The sequence below is a fragment of the Spermophilus citellus genome (assembly GCF_964194105.1).
Source record: "Spermophilus citellus genome assembly, chromosome: 6".
Taxonomy (NCBI): Eukaryota; Metazoa; Chordata; class Mammalia; order Rodentia; family Sciuridae; genus Spermophilus; species Spermophilus citellus.
The window spans coordinates 20,225,014-20,244,131 of record NC_138187.1 but is presented as its reverse complement, the minus strand read 5'-3'; the positions used below and the strand labels follow the sequence as shown (position 1 = coordinate 20,244,131).

General features: G+C 45.3%; 1 protein-coding gene across 3 annotated transcripts in view; it reads left to right on the top strand.

Annotated features, from left to right (window-relative positions):
* XPO6 (exportin 6) overlaps positions 1-19,118 on the top strand; it is a 107,882-nt gene that overhangs the window by 81,026 nt on the left and 7,738 nt on the right. For all 3 annotated transcript variants that reach the window (XM_081299170.1, XM_081299169.1, XM_081299171.1), the window contains 6 exons: positions 3,077-3,236; positions 6,708-6,800; positions 11,623-11,767; positions 13,437-13,583; positions 14,361-14,550; positions 18,348-18,503. In XM_081299170.1, coding sequence (XP_081155296.1) covers positions 3,077-3,236; positions 6,708-6,800; positions 11,623-11,767; positions 13,437-13,583; positions 14,361-14,550; positions 18,348-18,503 — 891 coding nt within the window. The remainder of the gene's footprint in view (positions 1-3,076; positions 3,237-6,707; positions 6,801-11,622; positions 11,768-13,436; positions 13,584-14,360; positions 14,551-18,347; positions 18,504-19,118) is intronic.

Sequence of the window (19,118 nt, the reverse complement as noted above, 5' to 3'; positions counted from 1 at the left end):
CTTGGGCAGCAAACCCTGAAGTGCTCGGGGCTGTATTCAGGGGCAGGCTGAATTTAGGGTGGGCTGTTGGTTTGTTTTTTAAAAGAAACGGTGTGTTTCCTTTATATGTTTAAATACTTCGAAACCTGGATCTTAAGTATCCCTAAGGGTCGGAGTGTGCAGTACAGGGAGGAAGAGGAGACCAGCCAGTGGCCTCGAAGAGGAGGACGAGCTCGAGCAGGAGGGTGTGGGCTACTGGCGCCAAGTCCAAGTCTGTGGCCTTCCTGCGCTGCGCCTGGAACACCACCTGGCCGCACCTCTTCCTGCCCCTGCCCCATTCCAGGGGGTCCTTTTTCTTTTATCATGGAGCAGTGATGCTTTAGTGAGCACTGGAGGGGCACACCTTCAGGAGCAAAATGGTGGCAGGCCACCATGAGGGTCTGGCTTTTTTTTTTTTTTTAGTTGATTTTATTTTTTAAATACATGACAGTGGAATGCATTACAATTCTTATTACACATATAGAACATAATTTTTCATGTTTCTGGTTGTATATAAAGTATGTTCACACCAATTCATGTCTTTTTTTTTAAGTGATTTTCTTTTTCTTTTTTTTTTAAAGAGAGAGTGAGAGAGGAGAGAGAGTGAGAGAGAGAGAGAGAGAGAATTTTTAATATTTATTTTTTAGTTCTCGGTGGACACAACATCTTTGTTGGTATGTGGTGCTGAGGATCGAAGCCGGGCCGCACGCATGCCAGGCGAGCGCGCTACCGCTTGAGCCACATCCCCAGCCCCCCAATTCATGTCTTCATACATGTATTTTGGATGGAAAGCAGTATGGAGATTCCTTGGAAATCTGGAAATGGAACCACCATTTGACCCAGCTATCCCACTCTTCGGTCTATACCCAAAGGACTTAAAAACAGCATACTACAGGGACACAGCCAAATCAATGTTTATAGCAGCACAATTCACAATAATTAAACTGTGGAGCCAACCTAGGTGTCCTTCAGTGGATGAATAGATTAAAAAAAAAGTGGTATATATACACAATGGAATATTACTTAGTAATAAAAGAGAATAAGATCATGGCATTTGCAGGTAAATGGATGCAGTTGGAGAAGATAGTGCTAAGTGAAATTAGACAATCCCAAAAAAACAAATGCCAAACGTTTGCTCTGATATAAGGAGGCTGACTCATAGTGGGGTAGGGAGGGGGAGCACGGAGGAATAGTCAAACTCTAGATAGGGGTGGGAGGGGAAGGTAGGGGCAGGGGCTTAGCAAGGGTGGTGGACTGTGATGGACATCATTATGCAGGTTGTCTTTTTCATTAGAGTTTAAATCTCACAGAACCCTAAGGTTTGGTCAGAAGGAGCAGCAGGCTTTAGAAGTTGGCCCTGGGAGTTGGTTGCACTTATACCTTGGCATTCAGAAGGTGTGCAGTTGTGACACTTTTGTTAACTTGACAGGCCATCTCACTCTGGCTCATGAAGGCAGTGTTCCCTCATGACCAGAATCCGCGCCGTGGGCTGTCTGCCTGGCCCTCCCCTGCTCTGGCTGGCAGAGCCATTGCTCTCTGAGCTGCCAACCCAGCATCCCCGTGGAGCTGCCGAAAGGCTGGGGACGCTGTTTTCTGCACCAGGGTGCTGCCCCATTCCTGTGGAGCAGAGGAGGAGGAAGCGGGGAATTGGGGGCAGGTCAGAGCTGATTTTTGTCACTGCTTCTCCTTGTAATGCCCTTCCTTGACTTTTTCCTTCTTTCATTCTGTTCCTTGGGCTGTGGCCTGCTGTGACAACACCCTAGCTAAAGTGTCCCCTTCTCAGGCTTGTCTTCCTTTGATGGCTGTCACAGGCACCACTGCTGGCCTCATCGCTTGGAAGTTCGTGTAGAGTCCGGGGCATTGCTGCCGCTGCAATCACCGGTTTCTATGTGTGTGTCTGTATGTGTGTCTGTGTCTGTGTCTCTCTCTTGCTGGCTTCCTCTGAGTAGGTGCTTCCAGTCTATGTTCATCTTTAAATAACAGATGGCCACCAAAATACTCATACACTTATGGTCACTCACTAGTACAAGGTGCTATGCTGGTTTCGGGGGCGTGGCCCTTCACCACGGGGGTCTTCATGGCTGGTAGGTGGTCGTAGAGTTCCTGGGGAAGAGGGTTGGTGACAGGTAAAACCCTGGGATGGCTGAGGAGGGAGCAGATCTGGAAAGAGAGCTGTGGGCGCTCAAGGGCGGGGCTGGGAGCTCACTGATACTGCCTCTGCCTCTCCTTAGCCTGCGTCCTTACTGTTCTCTGCTTTGTGGACATAGTGAGGAGAAGGGACTGACTGAATAAAGGATGTTTTTGTCCTTCATTTTAGCACCCTCCCTAGGTTGGACATCTGTCGAAAAGTAAGAAACTTCAGGTCTTAGAAAATCCCTAGTTCTTCATTCATGATAGTCATGACATTGAACAGTGCCCTGTGGTTTATAGGTTTTCTTTATGCATTCTGACTTAGCCTTAAAATAGTGAATGGGGTTTAGCCCCTTTTCCATTTTAAGTACGAGAAGACTGAGACTTGGAAGGGCTCGTGAGGTTGGAGCCGGAAAATGGCAGGGAATCGAGTCCTCTGAATGCGAGTCCTGGCTCTTTATTCTAGTCTGTGCCATCTAAAAACCTTTTGGGCGTAATATGGGATGCACCCTGTTCTTCTAGTGGGGGATTGCTATCTGCCATGGGGGTTTTATTCTGAGAGGGGCCCTGGGCAGGGCAGCAGGTTTGGAGCCACACACCTCGCTAAGAACACCAGCTCTGCCCTAGAGATAGAACCCATGTTGGGCAAATTACTGCCCCCCCACACACACCCTCCAGTCCTCATTATGTGAAACTAATGGCATCCACATCTTGGGAGGATCCTGAGGAACCAGGTCAGGCTCTTGTCTGTGGCATCACCCCAGGCAGTCTGTTCCGAAGTGCGTGTGGTGATGGCTTTGGTGGAGCTGGGCTGTTCCCCACTGGGTCCTGGGGTCTTGGGTCTGCCCCACACAGCTGCTCTGGACGAGCTGTTCTGTCTTAACTGAAGCGTGTTCTTACTGTGACAAACTGTGGCGTGTTGTTGCAGGACACAGGTTGAACATCACAGCGGAGAATGACTGTCGGCGGCTGCACTGCTCCCTGAGAGACCTGAGCTCCCTGCTGCAGGCCGTGGGCCGCCTGGCCGAGTACTTCATTGGGGATGTGTTTGCTGCAAGGTTCAACGACGCCCTCACGGTGGTGGAGAGGTAGGCCGCCTGCCCCCAGGAGCCACTCCTCCTGCAGAGCTGCTTCACCTGCCGCACACTTCCCCTCTGGTGCCAGCTCTGCCACATTCACCTCTCTGAACTTCAGGTTGCTCATCTGTAAAGTGGAGTGGGGGTCGTTTCTTACAGGCCTGTTGTGGTAAGACACTTAGCACAGTGTCTCGCGTCTAATCCAGCAGTCCACAGCCTGGCCCATGTTTCCACTGCTGTCTTAGGTGTAGATATGGAGACAGGGTCGAACTCAGAAGGGACCAGAGCAGGTCGGTCCCCATGACTTTTCTCATAGGAGCAAGCCACATTAAGGGGACAGCGTCACAATCCTAATAGCCAGATATGAAAGCTATGGGGCTCTTCCTGGTCAGTCTTGTCCCATCAGGGTCCTACGGAGTTAAAGCTGGGTGACTCCGAGGCCTGGCCTGAGAGCTGGTCTCAGCCTTTCACCAACAGGCATCTTTATAACTGCTTCCCCTGAGGTCCCTTGAAGAAATGTTCCCAGCTGCATTTTATTCTACCAGTCCTCTGTACACACTGGACGCTAAAAAGCCAGCTGTACGTAAGAGGGGATTGGATCATTCCAGACTAGCTAGTGAATTGATTAGATCCACCTGGTGGATGTGGCTCCAGCCTGACGCCCAGGCACCTGCTGCTTTCCTTGGTACAGTATCCTTATTGCTGTAAGACACAGGGAAACCAAGCTCAAAGAGCTTAATTACGTGTGCACCAGATTTTTAACTGTTAAATCTTAGCTTAAAAGCAAAGATAACTAAGAATTTTAAATCCCTTAAAAGGCAAATTGATATTAATTTATAAAAGGCTGGTCGTGGTAGCTTGTGCCTGTAATCCCAGCAACTGAGGAGGCTGATGCAGGAGGATCATAAGTTTGAGGCCAGCCTCAGCAATTTAGTGAGACCTGCAGCAACTTGATACTGTCTCAAAAAGAAGGACTGGGGGTGTAGCCAAGTAGTAAAATACCCCTAAGTTTAGTCCATCCCTAGTACTAAATAAATAATAAATATTGATAATATAATAATAAAAGCAGCATCCAATAGAAAGACATTTTCAAAATGTTTTTTTTTTTTTTTTTTCATTCTACACTTTGAGAGATCAGGCCATTTTATTGGTGAGTAAATTGTGGCTCAAGAGTTGGCAAATATCTGAGTCCACGTGGTTTATAAGAGGGAATTTTAATGAGCTTCCTGAGTTCCTGAGTTCAGATGACAGCCTTTCCTCTTCCACAATTGTCTGTCTTCTTCATCCTGTACGAGGCCCATTCCCACTGATGTTTAGCAGGGATGAGACGGGTTGTTTGAATTACTCTGTAAGCAATATCAAAATGTCTGTCAGTCAACTATGTAGTGAGATGATTGGCAGAGATCCCAAGCTAGTATTTTGTAAGTTCTTGTTTATACATCTTTCTGCACTGCTTAGAGATGCTTACTGTTTTGTCTTTATATAGAACAAAGTGTGAGGGAAGGCTCTCCTGTGGCCACATAATCTTACTACTTAGTGTAAGTAGCAGTGTTTTCACTTGTAAGTCACATAGAACAAACGTAATGTGAAAACTGTGAAATATAGATGTGTTAAGAGGGACACGTTTAGAAGTCCATTTTTAGTGTGTGGAACAGGAGAAATAGTAGGTGCACATAGTGCCTTATCACATTGTAGGTGCTTACTGAGAGGTAAGTTCTGATTCTTGGTTATTGCCAACACTTTCTTGGGCTTCAAATGAAGAACGTGGCTCTTCACCCTCACTTTCTGGACTCCCTGGAAGTGCCCTTTTTGAATGCTCTCCAGCCCTGAAGTTTGTGGTTTTCTGTTTGAATAAAGTCCTGCATTTTCTCCCAATCAGACAGGAATGTTTTCCAGGGTGTGGGCCTTCATGCATCAGTCCTGGCCGCTTTGTAGAGATGCTGATTTCCAGACCCTCTTCACATCTGCAGAATCTGCCTGAGGGTGGGACTAGGCAGCTGGCGTTGTAGCACTTCCCCAGTTGATGGCCCTGTGCCCAGGTTTCCATGCAGAGTAGCCTAGGGCCTCAGCAACTGTGGGATTCCTCTTTGGGGAGAGAGGCACTTTCCCCATGGAGCCGGCTGTGGGTTACTGTATTTAATGCTCATTTGTATACAGTGAGCTTTTGAGCAATCCTGGGCTCACTTGACCTCTGTTTACCCTAAAAACATTTGCTCTCCCCTCTCTCTGCCCTCCAGTGTTTTATTATAAACATTTTCAACCCTTCAGAAAAGTTGAGAGAATTGTATGGGGAATACCTATATTGCTACCGCCCTCCTGATTTCTGCAGTGGACATTTTACTGCATTTTCTTTGTTACATGTAATTCCATCTGATACATTTTCTTTTAAAAGTAATTTTACAAGAATGGGAGTTTGCAGTGACTCAGACATGCACACATATTCACCCTGGCATTACTTATAGCAAAAAATATTGAAAATAGTTTAATGTCATATAAATACACTGAAGTAGGAACAAAAGGAAAGAATGATGAACATCTCTGTGTACTGATGTGGACAGAGTTTTCAGATGCTCGCAGGAGAAAAACAAGGTACCAATGAGTGTATCACAACAAAAAAGGCATATATGTTGGTGAGATATAATTATATTGCCATTAAAGCCACCATTTTAAAATATAAAAACAAAACTGGGAGTGTGGTTCAGCAGGAGAGCACTTGTCTAGTGTATGCAGTGGCCCTGGGTTCCATCCTCAGCACTGTTAGTCAGACAAAGTTCTAAGTCAAATTTAAGTTGGTTTTAACATTACAAATTTTTATAAAAAGGTCTTTGTCAACCTATTTAGATAAATTTTCAGTAGAACAAGTCTGCTTTTTAAAAATTTTTTTATTCTCATTTATAAAAGCATTGTTAATTCATTATAGAAATAAAGAAAAATAGAGGGGGAATAATCATCCATACTCTACCTATTCCGTCCTACCCCTAAGAGCAAGTGATACCAAGAGCATATTCTGATGGCTTTTTTTCCTTAACAGATACATATTTGAAAAATTAGGACATTTTCTCTGTGTGTGTACATAAGAGCCTTTTCACGTTTTGAATACCTTGAACATTTGTCATTAAATATACCTCTAGCATAGTTTTTATTGAATATTGTATTACATACTTTGTGTTGGATATTTGTTTTGCTTTTAAGTAATGTAGATAATGCTTGTTATATAAATATTTATGTACATCACAGATTATTTTCTTTGGGGAAAAAAAATGAAGGTCTGATGATAATGTATTCCCTCCCTCCCTCCTTCCCTGCCTCCTTCCCTCTCTCCTTCCTTTCTTTTTCTTTTTCTTTTTCTTTTTCTTTTTCTTTTTCTTTTTGGTATGGGGAAGAAAAGTATGTCCTGGGGCTTCTCCTTGTTGATACTTGTTAATTTTGTCACTTTAGTTCCTAAGCTGAATGTTCTTTCTTAACCTGCCTCTTTGCCAACAGGTTGGTCAAGGTCACTCTGTACGGATCTCAGATAAAACTGTACAACATTGAAACTGCTGTGCCATCGGTGCTGAAGCCCGACCTCATTGATGTGTAAGTATGGAGTTTGGGGTTTTGCCTTCTCAGGAAGCACCGTTTACCCCCAGATCATTTTATAGAAAATAGGAAGAGTGGGAGCTGCTACAAGAAGGGGGGAGTGACTTTGAACTTTGGAGGAAGGATTGTTGGGTTTTGGGGACAGGAGGGGTGGGCAGGAGTGGCTGGGGCAGGGGGACTCCCCATCAGGCAGCTGAGAGCTGTGGTGAAGGGGCTGTGAGTACTGTGTGGCAGGAGAGGCTGGGAGGGTCCGCAGGACTGACACGGGAGCTCCTTAAATGCCATGAATATCAGTCTGCCCAGAGCCTATTCACCGAAACCGAGATGTGTGGGAAAAAACAGCAGTTTTAATTCCCAAGATGCTTCTGAGGCCAGATGAGGGGTGGGGTGGATGTATCTCCCCATTCACAAGCAGCAGAGACCAGCTGGCTGTCCTCATAATTTAATTTAGTCTGACACCACCTGGAAATAGTGTCAGATCCTACAGGTCATACTCAGTTCCCAGTTCTGTCCCCTCCGTGTCCTTCTTTCCAATGCTAGAGACAAGCTCCAGGTTGTTTCCCTGTGCTTCCGCCCAATTGGCAACAGGTTGAGGTTACCCCAACCTCTTCTGGTTTGCAGAATTTGCCTAGAGTTGGTCAGAACTCAGGGAAACCCTTAGGCTGCTGGTTTACTTGTTTGTACAGGGTATTACAAAATAGACCCAGGAACCCCGGATGAGAGGGCGGCGGGGTGGATGGGGAAGAGCACAGCTGCCCTGCAGGAGCCTCCAGCCCTCAGGCGTTTGGTTCTCTAGAAGCTGGCAGAGCCTCTACCCAGTGCTTTTGGGTTTTTATGGGAACCTCATTAGGAGGTGTAAGTGTGTGACTGAATCATCAGAGTGACCTCCACTCTCTTCTTCCCTCCCAAAGCTTAGGGGTGAGACTCAGAGCTTCAACCCTCTGAGCAAAAGGTTCCCCTGACAGCTAGGTTCCATCCTGTGCCCATCTAGGGATTTTCCAGAAATCCCCTTATTTTAACATTTGCTCAGGGGTGTTGAGAGGGCTTGTTACCAATAACAGGAGATTGTGTTTCACTACTTGGAAGGGACTGGAGGAACCCAGGACAAAAGGCCAAATATTTTGTTGTTGTTGTTGTCGATGTTTGTTTTGGTGCCAGGGATTGAATTCAGGGGCACTCAACCACTGAGCCCCATCCCCAGCCCTATTTTGTATTTTATTTAGAGACAGGGTCTCACTGAGTTGCTTAGTGCCTCACTATTGCTGAGGCTGGCTTTGAACTTGCTCCTCCTGCCTCAGCCTCCTGAGCTGTTTGAATTACACTTGTGCACCACTGTGCCTGGCTGAAAGGCCAAATATTTTTAAACAAAGATGCTCTTTTAACCAAAACACATGTATCATAATATCCTAGAAAGGTACAGGAGAATACTAGGGGAACACACTTCTTCAGAGATTCTGATTTGGGTAGGATGGTGTAGGCATTTATTTGATATTTGCATATTAAACAAGAACTTCAGATTGTTTTGAAACAAGACATCCAGGGACTGTCATAAGAGGAGGAGGGCCCAAGGAAGTCCTAGAGAAGGGAACCTCAACTCAGAATGACAGATTCCTTGACCCACATGAAGGAAAAGAATCTGAGCACACATAGATACCAAGCCACACAGATTTATTTAGGAAATCAAGGTTTATACCTTGAAGGAAGAGAGCACAGGCTCTTCAGAGTGTGAGGCCACCTCTGGGTCTGGGGTGTTAACACTTACAATGCGACAGTGGCTAGGGCTGGACTGAGGTCAGGTTCTGTTGATTTCCCTGGCTTTAGCTGTTGTCCTTGCTTCCTGGTGCTACTTTCTGCAGACAAGGAGGGCTGAGGACACTGGCTGGCTCACTCAGGACCTGCTTGTTTTGCATTCCAAAGGTTTAAGGGCACTTCTCTCTTTAGATTCAGTTCGTCTTTATTTCTCTGTACCCTCAAATTCTTAGGACCACACTTTGAGGACTGTACACATGGGAAGCCATTAAGAGAGAGACATGGTCAGGATAGAGGGCCGGGGCTGAGGTGGGTCCTGTCCCAGAGTCTGTCCTGATCAAGTGGCTCACACTAGAGTAGAGTACCACAGTTGCCCCCCGGCTTGTTTCTGTAAATAGTTTCCGAGGACAGAATGACAACAAGTTAAATATCTTAATTGCCTTTTTTGGATTCTGGAATCAGGCCATACTTAATTCCATAAAATAGAATAAGCGTTCCAGGGAGTTAAGCAAGAGACCCTCCTCCTCGTGTGACCGTTCCTGGATGTCTTGTTTCAAAATAATCTGAAGTTTAATATGCAAATATCAAACAAATGCCTACACCATCCTACCAAATCAGAATCCCTGAGGGAATGTGCTCCCCAAGTATTCTCCTGTACCTTTCTAGGATAGTGCTTTGGGTTTATCCATTAGAACAACAAGAGCATCTTTGTTTAAGGGAGAACAAAGAGAGAACATTGGTTTAGTAGATATAGAAAGGATTAAAGAAAACAGAAGCAAAAAACAAAAAGGGGATTGGTCATTTCAAAGTTACCTTCCCTGTAAAGCTGGGACAAGAACACAGAACAATAGAAATATAACTGGTTCACTTCAGATTGCCTTTTTGTGTAAAGATTAAGTCAGAGGGACTTCATTTTCATGCCATTTGAAACTGACTTGTTTGGGGAATTTGGCTGTTCTGTCTAATCCTGAATTCTAGGACTGGCAGAGTAAATAGCTTAGTTTCAGCCTGGTGGTGTGGAACTTGAGCTTGAGTGACTGCATTATGGTTTTTAGCCTGGGCTGTTGGACTAGTGCAGGAGCTTAGCCCAAAACAATGGCCTCCTGGAATTTTTTTTTTTTTTTTAATTTAACAGGAGTTTTATTGGAACAGGCCCTTGCCCTGTCATTTGCATATCACCTGTGGCTGTTTCACACGCAGCAGAGTTGAGTAGTTGCGACAGTCTGGCCTGCAAAGCCTAAGACACGTGCACTGTATTTACAGAGAGACAGAGAAGGCTGCTATTCCTGTTGTAGAGCATTCTTGAGCTGCACATTAAACAAGTGAACTTTAAGAAGAATCTATATACTGTGGTCTTAAACTTTTTCCCTTAGTTATTACTTTCCACTTTGAGAATTAGAGGAAGCTGTGATGCATCCTCTGGGTGAGACACCAATTTGCTCATGAACTCCCCAGCTTACAGTTTCAGGAAGTTTGAGAGCACCCCCACCACCTCGCCTTATTCAGCCGTAAGACGCTCCAAATGTGGTAGACTGACTGAGATTCTTGGGTTTCAAAAACTGACTTTGATGTCCTTCCTATTTAGTTTTGATGCTTAGAACTCAGGTAAAATGATCAATGGATTCTGAATATAAAATATAAAATAACTGCCTGGTCTCTCTGAATTTCAAACTCTTGATTGGCATGCATATATATATATATATATATGTATATATATGAACCTTTTCTTCCTATTTTGATAAAGTTCAAACCTATAGAATATGGTAAAAACAGAATAGATGCCCTCATTTTTTTTTTCTGAGCCATTTGAAAATAAATTGTAGATAACATGTCACTTCACCCACAAATCCTTTAGCGTGTGTTTCCTAGGAATAAGGTCATTCTTCTACATAATCATAATATCATTGTCAGCACTTAATAAATTAATAAATTTAATGAATACAGTAATATAATTTGATAGTCCAGATTCACATTTCCCCATTTGTCCTTTATGTATATATAATTTTTTGGATTGAAGATCTAACTAATCGTGAACTACACGTTAAATTTGCCCCAGATAATCTAGAATAGCTCCCCCAATCATATGTCTACCTTTGTCCTGTGTCTACTGAGAGGTTCCAGAAACTGTGACATCCCTCAGCAGTGCACCTCTCATGCCTACCCCCATCTCCATTTTTAAAGTAGTGTCTCCAGCATAAGAGCCAGAGCTCCTTGGAGAAACGGTCCAAGTCTGGGGCGGGGCGATCCTGGAGAATCCTGTTCATCATTGAGTGGGGAAGCATGGGGCAAGTGTTGAGAACGTGTGAGAAGGACGTGTGGGGCTGACGTGAGACCGGGCCATTGGATCATCCAGAAGAAATAAGGGTGATAGTAAATTATTCCATGTTGATCGATCTTTTAAAATTAGGTCATCTCAAAAGTATCACCTTACACAGAGTACTCTATAGTTCTTAACAGGAAGAGGAGAGGTTACACTTAGGTGTATGGCATGGTCTGGTGTTATCTTGGAAGAATTATGAGCTTTTGTGATGTATATTTTATCATATGTCAGATGCAGTTCATCCTTTGCAAAACCAGAGTCTTTGCTGCCTCAGTTATTCTCTAGCCAGATGTGTGGTGTGATGGAAACTTAAGCTTTGGGATCTTAGGTCAAAGCTTTATTTATAAAACTGCAATACCTAGTATTTACCTGAATCTTAGGCTACAGCTATGGATGTTCGTTATCACTAATAGGTCCTTTATGAGCAGGTAAATGGTTTCCATGTTGTTGCCATGTCCAGGGACAGCCAGCACAGTGGGTAGTTTTTGTTTTTTGGGTACTGATGTTTTTGAGCCCAGGGGCACTTCACCATGGAGCTACATCCCCAGTCCTTTTTATTTGGGACAGGGTCTAAAGTTTCTGAGGCTGACTGTGAACCTGTGATCCTCCTGCCTTGACCTCCTAGGTAGCTGGGATTTCAGGTGGGCACCATTATGCCCAGCTATCAGGTTGAATTCTTATCTCCTGTGGGAACAAGTTTTATGAATGTTCATCTGACCCTCTGGACCGCGTCTTCTTTCCTTTTCGCAGGCATGCTCAGTCCCTGGCTGCTCTCCAGGCCTACTCCCACTGGTTAGCACAGTACTGCAGCGAAGCCCATCGGCAGAACACGCAGCAGTTTGTGACACTCGTCTCTACCACCATGGATGCCATCACACCCCTGATCAACACCAAGGTTTGAAATAGTGAAGACCACGCCTTTTATCTAATTCTCTGTCCTTCTGTCTATGATTTGTTTACTACAAAATCAAAATATTAAACAAAGTTCAACGGATAATTCTGATTTAAACAGCTAGCTCGTGTCCTCCATAGTAGTAGTCCACGTGCACCCAGGTAATGCAGGTAAATTTTAATTCTTTTAGTCCCACATGATGCATTCTCATTGTGAGTAACATATTGTTCATGTTCACAGAGTAAGAAATTTTGCCTTCTTTAATCCCTTCCTTAAAACACTTTCTTCCCAGGGACAGCACGGTCAGCTGCAGGTTGTATATTATTCTAGACTTTTTTCTATTTTACATTCATAAGTAAAAGTTTGTAGGTAACTGGAGATGGCCCCTGCTTTTTTAAAAAAATAGGCATAGAACAACTGCAGTTTTTCACATTGGCCAGTGCTTTCTTTTGTGGGATTTATTATGATTTTCTGTTGATGAAAGGATCTCCTTATGGTCCATTTTTCTGTATACATTAGTGGGTGTGGTTTCCCATAAGTGGGATTACTGAGTTAGATGTTATGTCTGGAGGAAGTTTGTCCTCCAAGAAGGCTTCCAGTTTGTTACTAGACTATACAGATGCTTACTTTTCTTAATTTTTTAATGTAATTTTAATCATGCATAGCATTTTGTACCACTTTTAACAATGTATTGTTTTAATAATAATAATGTATTTTTTCTATAAATTTGTGTTGTGTTTATAATTATAATTTGTAAAAGAGCTGTAAAATCCCCTTAGGAGTGTATTTCATAATTGACCTGGACTTTATGGCTGCCTCCATTTAAAAGAAAAAAAAAATTAGATAATTCTGAGATGCATGCATTCATGAATGTAGCTTTAGCCTTTTAGATCATTTCCTTAGGTAAGTAGAGATCATAGTGTTAAAAGTTGGAATATTTTGTGGTTCTGGGAAATTATAGTGATATTTCTTTCCTAAATAATTCTGCGTGCCTTGACTCTGGTATGCTGTGGCCATCACAGTCTTACCAGCATTAGGTCCTATCTATAAAAAGTTTTCTTGGGGCTGGGCGTATAGGTCAGTGGCAGGACATGTTCATAACATGCATAAGGCCCCAGGTTCAATCCCTAACCCCCCCCACTCCCAGGTTTTCTCTTTTGCTAATTTGAAAGTGACAGTGATACCTACACTCAGTTTTTGATAGGCATGTGGAGGTCAAAGCAGCGGGTGAGATGAGTTGATTGATGAAGCACAGACAGGAAGGGCTGAGGGAAGTCTTGGCTTGGTGGGAGCCAGAGGAGTGAGCTGAGGAATCCCACATTGTTTGAAGTGGGAAGACTTAGATGCCATACCAGGGAGTGTGCCTTGTGATGTGACAGCTCTCAGGGATCCATGTAGATTCTTGAGCTAAGAATTTAAGAATTGATTGAGTTCAGAGATACCAGTTACAGTGAAGAAGAGTCTGGAAGAATTAATACTGGCTCGAGGGCAGGAGCTATGGAGGTGGCAAAGAAGAAGGAACCTTGTTGCTGATAGTTATCTTGGGAAGAATTCTGGAGATAGAGCCTTGTTGGTATGATTTGGCAGCCAAGAACTGAGTTCAGTTTGTGGCTGCCTCAAATACCAGTCCCCTAGGACATGTGGTGCACTCACATGTTCTCTCCTTTTCCAGGTCCAAGACAAGCTGCTGCTTTCTGCGTGCCACTTACTGGTCTCACTAGCCACCACTGTGCGGCCTGTCTTTCTGATCAGCATTCCTGCAGTGCAGAAGGTGTTCAACAGGATCACGGATGCCTCTGCCCAGCGACTTGTTGATAAGGTGAGACCCAGGACACCCTGGGATCCCCACAACATGTGGCTCAGATCCAGGGAAGCAGAGGAAGAAGAGGCAGGCTTTGTGTGCGCTCTCGGCTTACAGGCCATGCCAACACTGGCACACTTCAGGGGTTCATCTCCTTCCCTTTCTGAGGCCAACTGAGTGCCAGTGCAGGTGTGGAAATGTCTTCCCGACATGCAGAGAGGTCTTGCTGCTCTGAAGTCTCATGATTTGGCCAACGTCATGCGAATCCTCTTTGTGTACTTTTTAGTTCAAACCATTCTAGTTTGCGTTGTTTGTGGGTTGAGAAGCTCCAGGCAAGTGATTCTCTAGAAAAAGAAGTGGAATGGGGTGGGGTAGGGGGTGGGGCAGGTTCTTTAGAGTGTGTGCACGTGCGCTCCTGCTGAGGAGTCCCCTCGCAGCCCTGTTCTAAGTGGCTTCTCCAAGACTGTCAGAAGGAGCTGCCAAGGTCCTGGCTAGATGCTGTGTCCTCAGTGGGACTTTTACCTCTGTAATGCCCAGGTGCCGGGTTGGAGGGGAAGTGTGAGCACCAGTAAGGATTCTTGAGGGCAGCCCTGGGGGCTGCTGGACTGACATGGGGGGTTATTTCTGCCTTTCTTTTCCCTGCCTGGGTTACCTTGGAGGTGGACTGCAGACTGCACTTAAGTTATGAAAAAAGGAGCCTGGTAACTAAGCTCTAAGGTAGGCTTCTAAAAGCTCGGTCAGGCATGGCCGTCTACTCTGGTCTCTGACCTCACGGTGCCTTTGGGTCTCTTGCAGGCCCAGGTGCTGGTGTGCCGAGCGCTCTCCAATATCTTACTGCTTCCATGGCCCAACCTTCCTGAGAGCGAGCAGCAGTGGCCCGTGCGCTCCGTCAACCACGCCAGTCTCATCTCTGCACTGTCTCGGGACTATCGCAACCTGAAACCCAATGCCGTCGCCCCTCAGAGAAAGATGCCACTGGATGACAGTAAGTGACCCCTGGACTGGGAGAGCACAAGGAAGACAGCAAGGCAGGCATCGCTTTCCCCTGTGGCAGATGAGCATGTCCATAGTCACTGCTGAGTCAACTGTGGGGGTGGGTCCAACTCATCCATAGAGCCCAGGTAACACAGCAGCTGGACATATTTCCTGAGTGCAGGCTGCCCCTTCTCTTAATTAAAATGTGAAAAACATTGGAGGCCCTAGGAAGACATCCACGGAAGACCCTTGACGATACCGTCAATAAATACCACCAAGCTTATTGATCCATTTCAGAGACTGTGTAAGCAAAGAAAGCCGTTCCCCTCTACTGGGAAAATGAACTTAAGAACTGCCTTGTGAGATTAGTTTGAATCTTTCCCAAATACAACTACTTCAGAGGTTTTGGAAGAGGTTTTTTCACAAGTGGTACTTGAAGTTTGGTTGTTTAAAAAAAAAAAATGAATTAGGAGAGCTGTAGTTTAAATAAAAGGTGACAGGTTTCCCTGAAAAATCTTCCTGAAATAACAAATATTATAGAAATAATTCTAAATTGCAGTCTGTTTTTACAAGAAGAAAATAATAAGGGTGTCATTTATGAAATGTCAACAGTGGTTTATGAAATGTCAACTAGTATTAATACTTGGCATTCTATTTAAAAATAGTGTTTTATAAACAAGTCAATATATGTTTGCTCAAAAATAGTAGGATAGCATAAAGAAGGAAATTCTTTAAATCTTACCAGTTCTAATATTTTAGAAAGAAGCCATTTAACCATGCTGTGTTTATCTTCCTTTTTCTACTTTTAAGTATATTTGTAGTGACATGGTTGGGTGAGAGCAGCTGATCATCGAGGGCATACCGTGTACGAAGCTCTCACTTCCATGATTTTATGCCCATCATCAAATCTCTGATATTTTCAGCGTCAGTCTTCTAAGTCTGATATTTCTGATTTGGGGTCTAAGTATTTTTTTAAACATTCATTTCATGTTCATATTAGCTGTGAGTTGGGTGCTATTATCCTGCTTTCATCCATGAGGAAACCAAGGTCCAGGAAGGTTAAATAGCTTGCCTTGGAGGGCACATGGCACTGTGGAGGAATCATGTTTTATGAGGTTTAACCGTCTTGTCTTCTTTTCTCTCTTTCTTTTATGTGGTCATCCTGTCATAGCACAGGCTAGATTGTGCTATGTAGTAACAAACAATCCCAGCGACTTAGTGGCTTCTTGTGAGGGGAAATAGTTCTGCTCACATCTGGCCTGGGTCACAAAGCCCAGGAGGCCACTCAAGCTCCAGGCTCATGAGCCTCCCCTTCAGTCTGTGCTCACACTGGGAAGGGCACGTGGTGAGGGGTGGAGCATTCCCAGAGATCCTGCCTGAGAGCGACACGTGTCACTTCCATTCACACCACATCAGTCTGAGCCAGCTGTGTGCGGTCCTGCCGCACCCTCAAAGCCGGTGCTAGGGACAGAGGAGCATCTCTTTCCCCCAGGGAACATGGTTGGAAACACCGTCCGTGGTTCTGAGTGTGCCAGCGCCGAGCGGGAAACTCGGTGCACAGAGTTTCTCGTTCAGTCTTGTGTGACCCTGTGAGGTGGCTCTTACATCCTGATTCCAGAGCAATGAAATGAAGATTCGAGGTTTTCTTTCAACTTTATATTTTGAAAAAATTTCAAACCTACAGAGTAGTTGAAAGAATAAGAAAATGAACAAATATATGTCTTTCACCCAGATTCACCAGCTACTAATGTTTTGCCACATAGGTGCTTGAATGCCTGATCTTTATATGGAAACTATATGGAACCTAATTAGAACCTTTATGTAACCCAGTCTTCCATAACCCACACTCCATCAGCACAGCCAGGATGGTAACCATTGTCACAGTGTCACGTAGCTTTGAGACCACATTGAAAACTCCCACAGTTGGTATCAAAATGTCTTTGTTGCTTTGTAAAAGTCTGGGATTGTGCATTATATTTGGTTGTCTTGTCTCCTTCATCTCCTTCAATATAGAAAAGCGTCCCCCTTTTTTGACTTCCGTGACATTGGCATTTTGAAGAGTCATACTTGTTCTCATGTAGAATATTCTGAATCTTGTTTTATCTGATTGTTCCCAGTGAGTTTGATACTGTGATGTGCACTTCCTGTTGCATCTCTTTTGTCAGTTTTCCGGTGGCTGCCAGTCTGTCCTTGGAGAGGTACCTCCCCCCAAGGCCTGGCAGGTGTAAGTTGCTTAGAACCCCAGGGAATGTGGTGGGTCAGGGGTCCCACCTGGCTGAGCGGCTCAGAGGCTGGTCTCCGCCATGTGGCTCTGTGGCCTCCTTGGGAACCTGGTTTATAGAAGGGTTTATAATATCCTGTCCCCATAGAAGTACCATTCTAATTATTATGTACTTACTATGCTTTCAATTTCTGACTTTTACAATTTTGCCAAATAAACTTTGGTCTTTGTTTTAATTTTCTTAAGTCAGAGGTCAGATTTTCGTCTCTTGATTGTTGGTTTTTCTCCCTAAACTGCTTCCCCAGGGCCGTGTTCCTTTTGGGGAAACACCTGCCCTGTGTGTGGGGCCCTGGCTGGGTGGGTGTCCCGTGCTTGCGGCCATTGTGGGGGCTCATTTCAGCCTGGTCATGCCTTGCCTTTACTTTCCAGTCACCACCCCGGGTCTTAGTGGACAGGGCCTGTTGTGAGCCCGTCTTCTTCCACCCTCAGTCGTGCAGGTCAGGTGATATGAGCTACCCGTGATTTCAAATGAGGAAAATAAGACAACTTCTCGCACAGTTCAGGGTCAGACCCAGTTCCATGCATTCCCTGATGACGTCTTCTTTCTGCCATACCCTGCTCTGGAAGTGACTTCAGCTTGGACTGGGGAGCTTTGCGGGTCAGGAAGGCTCTCAGCCTAGTTCTGGTTCAGCCTGGAGGTTGAGTCTTCCAGGCCTGTGCTGAGCCCTGGGGGTCTCCACGCATGCTGAGGACCTTCCTGTCCTGGACCTTCTTAGGTTCCAGGTACCTTGCTAGAATTATTCAGAACCAGTGTCCCGTCCTCGTAGCACTGCAAAGGAGGGGGGGTGGTCTGTGGGCTCTCCCTCGTGTACTGAGGAGGATCCTGCCCAAGGCTCAGAGCTATTTTCTGACCTCTGGATTTTCTCTCCAGGGCTCTCTGACCGCCTGCCTGTTAGCTGTCTACCACCTTCATTTTTCCTTGTGCTTTGTGAAACATTGATGTTAACTCGTACAACAGGGTACTGTAGGGTTGTATATTGCTGATTACATATAATAATAATTATATATTATCAGCCTACAGGCCTACTAGGCCAAGGGGATTGATTGGGCATTCTATTTCTGAATCCAGCATCACTGCACTGCACGGCAGGGTATGAGTGTGGGTTGGCAGACCAGGGAGCATCTGTAGTTGAAGGAGAAGGTTTGATCTGCTGTGTCCTTTGTGGTGTGTGGGTAATTACCTTCTGACACTTATTTTCTCACCAGTCTTCTCAGCGCCTTATAGTTTTGATTAAGTCCATGTTACCTAACTTGGAAGTACGAGTCATTTTTTCTTCTCTGTGAACTTGTTGCTGGTAGGTAGAGGCACAGCCTGTACAAGCAGATGCCTGGAGTCTTGGCAGTAAAAAGGTGGGGTACGGTGAGAGAGGAGAAGATGTAAAGGAATCGAGGGAAACTGTTCAGCAAAACTTGAGTGTGGCTGTCTTCCTGACCCCGTGGCAGGTGTCTTTCCCTCCCTCTGTGTTCCCTCGTCCGTGCTTTATTCTCAGATAACTTATAGCCTGCACCTTACTCTTGATTTGCAGCCAAAGTGATTATCCACCAGACACTGAGTGTCTTAGAAGATATTGTGGAGAACATCTCCGGGGAGTCCACCAAGTCCCGGCAGATCTGCTACCAGTCGCTGCAGGAGTCTGTTCAGGTCTCCCTGGCCCTCTTCCCAGCTTTTATCCACCAGTCAGGTAGGAGCTGGCCCAGAGGCCTTCCGTGGGCATCTAATCAGGTCTGCTTAGATCTCCTGAGCGCGCCAGGATGGCGCAGTGCAGGCCTTGGCACGCTCTGGAGGAACACAGGGGTGTGGAAGGCAGAGGGCAGTGCTGTTTCTTTGGAGAGTGTGGCCCCTGGCACTTGTCACGTGGCAGCAAGTCACTTGCAGCCCCCTTCCTAGTCCTTGTGTTCCCTCAGCGGGGAAGACAGATGGGTGAGAGGGTAAGGGGCTTTACACAGGAAGCAAGAGAGCTTTCATTTATGCAGCCTGCGTATGTGGCAAGGTGAGCTTGACTGAGATTGTTCCCTTGCCACACTGTCACTGACAGGCTTTTCAGCTCTCTGGGTGTACTTGTCTGGCTCTCCTGAGAGCATTTAGAGTGGACTTGCCAGTCTTGTGAGAGAAGTGTGGGTTCTTCTCAGTCAGCATGTGTTCACTTGCTTCTTGCAAGCTGAGCATGTGCAGTAAGAGCCAGACGGTTGCTGGGGTCTGGAGGAGGAATCACACCAACTGTGACCAGTGTTTTCTGCAGTTAATTCATTTGATGGAACAGGGCCATGCAGCCTGGTACACCCTCATTATCCACTTC